The sequence below is a fragment of the Balaenoptera acutorostrata genome, chromosome 11 (genome assembly GCF_949987535.1).
Source record: "Balaenoptera acutorostrata chromosome 11, mBalAcu1.1, whole genome shotgun sequence".
Classification (NCBI taxonomy): Eukaryota; Metazoa; Chordata; class Mammalia; order Artiodactyla; family Balaenopteridae; genus Balaenoptera; species Balaenoptera acutorostrata.
This window is the reverse complement of record NC_080074.1, coordinates 55,422,316-55,430,795: the sequence shown is the minus strand read 5'-3', so window position 1 is coordinate 55,430,795 and position 8,480 is coordinate 55,422,316. Positions and strand designations below refer to the sequence as shown.

Sequence of the window (8,480 nt, the reverse complement as noted above, 5' to 3'; positions counted from 1 at the left end):
GCATGGGGGAGTGGGGTGTTATCGGAGGGAATAACTGTAGAGGAAGGACAAGGAAGAAGCAAAAAGTGAAACAGTGGTTCCTGAAGACCTGAGATAGGAAGTGTTGAGACATAAAGACAGCTAGGTCATCAATCATTGCTCCTTTAGGGGATGTGCTGATTCTAGCAGATTTTTCCTTAGGCTCATGTAGCCAACACCAAACAAAATTGTGAAGTATGCAAAGCTCCTCTTGGAATTCTTTGTACTTTCTTGCATTCAGCTCTATTTTTAAAAAAATGCAGTGCTAAAAAAAAAAAAATGCAGTGCTTTTTCTTCTTTCTCTGGTCCATCTCAGGCTGAAAACTAGCTCTCATTTAACACCTTAGTTTTAAGACTTACTCTTCTGGACTGTTGACATTTGAAGTCCTATCTTTTAATTGTAGGATACAAGAACCTTTCTGAAAGGGATCATTTAAACATCGGTGAGCAGAGAGGAAATTACTTGAAGATGAAGGAATCCTGCCTTTATGTAAGGTGCACTTTATTCATATCAAGCCTAATTTCTAAAGTACCCAGCATACCCCCTTTCCCTATTCAAAGCCCTAGGTTAAATTTTTAATGGACAAGAAAGGTGCAGAGTCTGAGAAGGCAATGGCAATCACCAAGTAAATATTACATTTCTATAAAATTAACTAAGGGAAGCATCAATGAAGATACTCATTCCAAACAAGCTGATGTAACCCCTGGCTTATATTCAATTATCTGTGTGATTCAAGGGAAAGTAACATTTTTCATCAATTATCTACTTAGTTATTCAGTAGAGAAAATATTCAGTAGTGGACCTTAACCAATTTAGTATTTATAAACAATATCTTATTTCTCTTCATAATTGAGAGTAGAAGAAGCATAAGTAAAATAAGTAGAATTTCCATAAATTAGTAAACTGAAGTCACTAGAAAGTTGATTGCTATAATCAAGATCATGAAGGTCAGTAGAAAAATAAAAGCTTACTCAAAACTTCTAGATTCTGGAGCTAGACTGTTTGGTTTCAAATTTGGGTTCTGCCACTTGCCTCAATTCCTCATCTACAGAATGGGAATAATAATAATACCTGCCTCATGCAGTTGTTATGAGGATCAAGATAATACTTCAAAGTGTTTAGAACCTGGTTTGGCACTTTATAAGTGCTTGTTAAATAAAATACTATGACTATTATTTCTTTCTTGACTCTGAAGGCAACTAGTTAGGCCTACAAAATGACCTCATAAATCTGACATATAATTCAAATTGACATTGAACTTACACATCTATATCCAATTAACTCATTGCCTTGAACATGGTGCAAATGAAGAAAAGGTTATTTCATTTTTTGCATGGCTACAGACTTCAACATATCTAAAATGCACTTTCTTTGAAAGGAAATTGGACAGCAGAGTGTGCATGAGGCATCACTTCTCAATTATGTTATGTTTATAAAATGATGGAGAGTATGTTCGCCTTCAAAGTCCGTAACTTTTTTTCCAACAGCTTTATTGAGATATAATTTACACACTATTACAATTCATCCTGTCAATAGTGAACATTAGTGTTTATTGATGGGTTACTATGTCCCAAGTAATAAACACACATTGTTTCATTTAATCTTTATAAAAATTCTTTAACATAGGTACTGTTATTCCCAATTTAATGACTAAACTATAAGTTAAATACTTTGTAGCTAGAGGTTGAGATGAGGTTTGAACTCATGTTCATATGACTCCACTATTCTTCCCATATCATGCTGCCTTTCTCTGGAAAACTACTTAGTTCTCTTTCAGAGGTTGGGTGGGAAAGGAGGGAAACGTAACCCTTGGATGGTACTCATAGTTAAACAAACTCTAATTTTTAACTTGTCAAGAGTCAAATAGTATAAGAAATAGCAGTAATTGGAAGCTGTTTTCAGAATTTCAAATCAAGGATGATACGATAATACAAAATAGTATTATTTCAAAGAAAATAAGCAGTAATAATGCTGATACACACAAATTACAATGCCAACATACACTACCCTTGGAAGGGTTTAGCACTTCTTAGTAGCATATTACACCCATTTACTGCATTCCCACCAAATGAGTTAGGGTAGAGGTTGAAAATGAGTAAACAAGAGAGATCATGCAGGAATTCTTATCCATCGTTTAGTGTTTTCACATCACGTGTTAACTTAAAGTCAAATCTCCGTACATCTTCATGCTTGGAATTACTTAAGCAGTTTTGCCACAATTCATTTATGAAACACATATTTGGGTGGTTCTTATATGTTAGGCAGCATTGTGCTAGCCGCTAGTTGTACAAAGGTTTTTGGGGGGTTGTTTTATGACTCTAGTGCAGCTCAGTTTACGTCTTAGTTTAGGCTTTCATATGGAGTGGTAATTAGTGTACTATAGTGTATAGATAACCAGTGGGCTTTGGAAGCTGGATTGCCTCTCCACTTACTGTGACGTTGGCATTTGATTTTTGAGAAACCCGATTTTCCCATTTATAACACAACTGGCTTCAAATAACAGCTGATATTATCTACTTTCAGGTGCACACAACATGCGAAGGTGTGCCTAAGAAAATGTTACTTCCTAACACCTAGGAGAATGGGTTTCTCGCCCGTTTTTTCCCCTTTAGTACCTGGCATTATTCGATTCATATTTTACACTCTGTTCACCGAGGAACTGGAACATGTTTTTCACTGCAGCTTAGCTATCTGGGTATGCCTGGGGAGGCGTCACAAAGAACCTGTAAAAGGTCTCCACCTACAGCGGGAGTACAAGCGCAAGAAAGAGCCCAGGCAGAGCACTGCGGCTAAGCGTTCGGTTTCGGATTGCTCTCTGTTTGGCCCCATATTCACCGAGTTTAGGTTCTGCGACTCGCAACGAAAACACTCGAGTCACGGACCTGTTAAAAATTTTCTGCCATATTTTAGCCGTCCCCACGCCCCCCGCCCCACCCTCAAGCGTGAGTGAATGCGCAAATAAGGATTTTCAGGCGTCTGTGGGAAAGAGGGAGGGGAAGGCAGAAGTCAAGGATGGACGGGGCGGTGGCACCGCTCAAGCGCGAGAGGGCCGAGGCCCCGCAGACGAGAGTTAAAACCAGGCGGTCCCGGGCCGGAGGAGGCCGAGGCGAGCTGCTGGACGGGCGGGAGCCGATGGGGGGCAGCAGACCACCGCGGCGGACTCACTCCGCCTGGGGCCAACGCTTCTCCGGAGGTGCACCCCCCCCCAACCTTACGTCTCTTTTGGTTTCGACCTGCCGACTGGGAGGGGCCGCGGGACGCCATTCCCACAATGCTCTGGGGCGTGCCGCCGCCGTCGCTGCCGCCTCCGCTACCGCTAGTGGAAGAAGATGGCGGAAGGCGGAGCGGCGGATTTAGACATCCAGCGGTCTGACATCGCGACGCTGCTCAAAACCTCGCTCCGGAAAGGGGACACCTGGTGAGGGAAAGGGGTTGAGGTGGCTGCGGTTGCCCGAGGGTGGTGGAGAACTGGGCGGGAACTGCGGGCTGGTGTCTCGGTGGTGACAGGTGCGGGCAGGTCCGGCGGCGGCCGCCTCGGGCAGCAGGATTTTGGCCGCTCCCGAAAGGTTGGGGCAAAGATTGGACTCGAAATGAGGGCCAGGGTTTGTGGCTCGCCGGGGCATGCTAAGAGGCTTGCGGGGAGCGGCGGTGGCGCCGGCAGCTCGTGCAGTTCTCTTCGTCCTTCTTCCTCTGGTAGTGCCGCTCCCACCCCAGGCCTTCCCGAACGATAGGTTACACTCGTCGGTGTGAGTATCTTAATGTTTGACAGGTCCTGGTCCCGCAGCTGATCAGGATCTCACCCTCTTTACTTCTGTAGTCATTTCTTTTCCCGGCATTGTCCGCATCCAAGTTCCCTATTCTGATTCTCGTATTCTTCCGGGAGGCCGGCTGCAGGATGTTTGCGGTTCGTACTACACAGGTGGCATGTGTCAGGGCGCCACTTAAGAGAATGGAACCTTAGTTCCTAGTTCCTTGTCAAAAGGAGGGAGGGGAGTACGGAACCTTAGGCTTCTGAGTGGTACCACGTGGTCTTGTGCCTTAGTGGAGGCTTGATAGACGCCGGCAGCGTTTCTCTTAGAAGTGCAGCTCTTCCCTCCTGTTTGAAGGATAACGCAGGCCTGCAAAAAGTAGATAAGTCCACTTGAGGCTTAAGTCACTTGTTAACGTTCAAACTTGTAAAATACGAAAGGATATACTTAAAATACTGAAGGAAGTATTTGGAGATTTTAATATTTGTGGGCCATATCAAGTGGTATTCAGAATAACTTCAGTATGTGAATATGTAACATAAAGTGCTCTGCTTTATTAGGAAGGATAATGGGCTTCTTTATTATAATAAAAATTATTTTCACTTCTCATCGTCACCATAACAGTGGTATATAATTTACAGAGTGTTTTTTCATTTACTCGATATGGCTTAGTGGAAGGAACATAAGATTTAGACCCCAATTAGGTTACCTTTTCACCACTTAGCTTGCAGTATGGCTTTGAGGAAAGTTACTTTAAATCATTGCACCTCAGTACCTTCATCTGTGAAATGGACAGAATAATTTCATTATAGGGTTTTATCCTGATTCAATGAAATATTCTAAAAGATTTTCTATTTATGAGATAACATTAAATTTTAGTTACCTTCTTATCACCGCCATTTCTGATAAAATGCTGTGGTATTAGAATCATTTTCAAGTAAGCTAGTAGATGGCAGACTTGGGACTTGAATTTAAGTACTTTGGTCTAAGTCTTGGTACTTTTTTCCTACTTTGTTAGGCTGCATACTATGTTTATATGATAAAAATCCCTGAGGGTGTAAACATATACTTGTTGCATTACAGCAAAAAATATTTAGTAATTATTGTTCATATGGCAGTGTTCCTAAGATGTGTATTACTGTGGGGAAATTGGACATTTCCTAGGACATTTATGTTTACCTTGGCCTGTGGATTGTTAAAGATGAAATCAATCCTTGCTTCTTATTGTTTGTTAAAGAACACTTTAAAATTCTTAATTTACCTTGCCTATTATCACCTCATAAAAAGATAAATGTGGATTTCCACAAAATAGAAATCTACAATTTAATATACAGATATTATTTATAGGGGTATTCTCTTTAATGTTGTTGTGGTTTTGATATACTGAGTAATAATTGGCGGTGTTGATACTACAGGATGATGGGAGCAATATGAGTATTGTGAGCACTAAACGTTAAAGTTTAGCATTTTTATTTTTTAACAAAGTTACAAAGTTTTAAAAGATCTATTTAAAAGAGTAAATACAGGAAGTCCATAAATTTGAGTCATTTCAGTGCTTCCATTTTAAAGAAAACGAAACTGAGGCCCAGATACTTAGGTAAGAACAGAATGTGCAAATTTTTATCCTCACAATTGATTTCCCCTCTTATTTAAAGAAAAAAAATGCAGGAAAAAGATGGTACTGGGATACTGCAGAAACTATATAGTTTGGTTTATATGCGAGCCAGTTTTCTTGGAATTAGCAGGTGAAACCTGTCAAAAAAGGAATTAACAAAAGTTTGATTCAGAGTTTTAAGGAGAATAATTTCGTAAGTACAAATTTGATAATGTATTCATGAGTACAGAATTAGTAAAGATATTTAATAATTTAGTTGTAACTTGGGTTCATGTTTTTGGAATTCATTAAAACTTGTTAAAAAGTTATTTGTCTTTTTAAGGTCTTAAAAAATCGTTGAATTAGTCATTTATGGGTATTTGGGCAAATCCTGTTTGTTATTTTATAGCTGAAATGGGCCATATGCAAATGGAACATTGTCTTGGTATATGTGTATAACTATCTTGGAAAGACTGATTGGACTATTGAGAAAAAATGGTAGGTTTACCATGAGTTTATTCTTGAAATTTTAATACTAATGTTTGATGTTATAATGAAATGCATGCAGATGAATAAAGTTCATTAATTAGGTTGTGAGCACTTTGCAGATAAGGACTGCCTCTTAGTACTCTGGTAATTAATGCTAACACCTGGGCAAGGATAGAAATTTGCTTCTACATGAATTTCTGTTTATTTGTAAATAGTGAATGATTTTTATCTGGAAGCTAACCTTCTAGAAATGAAAATAAGTTACACATGTCTGAGATGAGGAGAAACAAACCTTATGATATGTTTGGTATTAGACTTCATAGTGACAGTAATGTCAAAATTGATGCAAGAGAGTTGTACCTCTTAAAAAGGTTGGGTATAAAAGTAACACAGGGGGCTTCCCTGGTGGCGCAGTGGTTGAGAATCCGCCTGCCAAGGCAGGGGACACGGGTTCGAGCCCTGGTCTGGGAAGATCCCACATGCCGCGGAGCGACTGGGCCCGTGAGCCACAACTACTGAGCCTGAGCGTCTGGAGCCTCTGCTTCGCAACAGGAGAGGCCGCGATAGTGAGAGGCCCGCGCACCGCAAGGAAGAGTGGCCCCCACTCGCCGCAACTGGAGAAAGCCCTCGCACAGAAACGAAGACCCAACACAGCCAAAAATAAAAATAATAAATAAATAATAAATAAAAGTAACACAGATCTGCATTAGATGGAGTAAAGCAGTGGTCTTGTATGCTGTTTTTTGATCTGTGTTCAGCTCCAAGGAGAGATTCAGAAAACCATGAACAAGACTGTTAGAATTTAGAAACTATAGAGGAAGAATAAAGGAACTAGAACTGTTTAGCTTAGGATGAATGAAAGATAACTTAATTTTCAGATACATGGTAGTTTCTCCTGATAAGATAAAAGGAAAATTTGTTTAAAGTTCACTGCATGTAAGTATGTTAGGGATGGAGGAACCTATTGAAGGGGATGATAGTTAAATGAATAAATGTACAAATGTACAAAGGCATGTTGTGGGTTATGGAATACTCTCTTTGGAGATTTCTTTTAAAATAGATTTATTATGAGTAAATAAACAGATGACTACAAATCACCAAAATCACTGCTTTATTTCCCCATTTTATTAAATGTTATTCATCTACCAATCATTTTCACTAATTTTTATGTTCAAGTATGTTCAAAGCTAACTTTACAAATTAAATTTTGCATGTCATTTTTATATAAACCCTAATAAAATAACTCTAGTAGGTTTAAGGTAACTTTGGAGAGTAGCTTTAATTTGCATTTAGAGTCATTTAAAATATGTATGATGTTTTTGTCTCAATAAACTGCCAAGGAATCACATCAGTCAGGTTTTTAGATAGGAGAGACACTAATTTCAATTTCAGAGCTTTCCTTCCATTCCTACTCTTTTACTTAGAAGTCCTTGAGGCTTTATTTTATATGGTCCCTTATGTTTTTGCAACTTTGATTTACACTAACAGAAAATAATCGTTAAGTCAAAAAATCAGTTAATAATGTAAATGGACAATATTAATCAATATGAACTCCAAATTGTTTAGTGTGTACTTGTTGAGAAGTTTTTACATTACTGTTACGGTTAACTTTAGTTGTAGCAAAGTGTTTACTACTGAAATAGGGTATATATTACATCATTTGCAGGAAATGAAACCAGAAAGCAAAACTTGTTTTTTAGTGTTGGTAAATTGATGAAAATAAGGACAGAAATAGGGACATTAAAGTGTATTTTTCACATTTTAGTTGCTTAAAATCGAGAAAAGCAAGTTTTCCTAATTTAATTGTTTTCATAAGTTTTAAAATCACTTGTAAGTTGTTAGTGAAGCCAAGATTAATGTACCCTATTTGGCCCAGAAGATCCAGAGCTTTAGTCAGTGATTTCATTCATCTACTTAGTGACATTCAGGCTTTATTTTTTCCTAAATCATACCATTTTTTTTATTAGCATGTACAAGGTATTAACTAGATGTTCTTTTTGGAAAATAGTTTTGTGACAGTTATTAATCTTGCTTGCATGAAAGTATAATAAGAAAAAAATTGTCAGGCCATGACCTATCATGTTACATTTAAAAACACTGTGCTAGGTATTGTTGAAGTACTTACATATGTTAACTTATTTACACATCACCACAATTCTAGGGTACTAGAATGTGAATGTGCTCTAATTCACATTTGCCAGAATAGGAATTCACCCGGATAGGCTCAAAGAGGTGTTCACACATTGATGTATCTGAGATTTGAACCTAAGTCTGGGGCTTTAATTCAGGCTTTAAAATTATTGTTCTACACTGTCTTTTATTTTAAAGATGCATTTTAAAGTGTTCCACTTTTTTTTAAAAATGGACATTCTTTTCTCTTTAAATGGAGTCTATTTTATATTTAGCAGCAGAATTCTTCCATTTTATCCCACACTTGTTTCTTGTGACTGTTCAGTTTAGATATGGTAGAAAATCTTAACATCTTGCTTTTGGAAATTAAAATATGTTTAAAGATTAATAGGTTATTTACTGAATATGTGGAATAAATATTATTTTGATCCAAAAGTACATTTAAACAAAAGAAACTGGGATTGTGTATTATTTAGATTTGGAGTTTTAATTGTTTATC

General features: G+C 38.1%; 1 protein-coding gene across 7 annotated transcripts in view; it reads left to right on the top strand.

Annotated features, from left to right (window-relative positions):
* Positions 1-3,281: 3,281 nt before the first annotated feature.
* The window catches only part of USP15 (ubiquitin specific peptidase 15), a 121,736-nt gene continuing 116,537 nt past the window's right edge, over positions 3,282-8,480 (top strand). For all 7 annotated transcript variants that reach the window (XM_007179732.2, XM_007179731.2, XM_057556517.1 and 4 more), the window contains exon 1: positions 3,282-3,437. In XM_007179732.2, the coding sequence (XP_007179794.1) occupies positions 3,349-3,437 (89 nt within the window). In that variant the 5' untranslated portion in view covers positions 3,282-3,348. The remainder of the gene's footprint in view (positions 3,438-8,480) is intronic.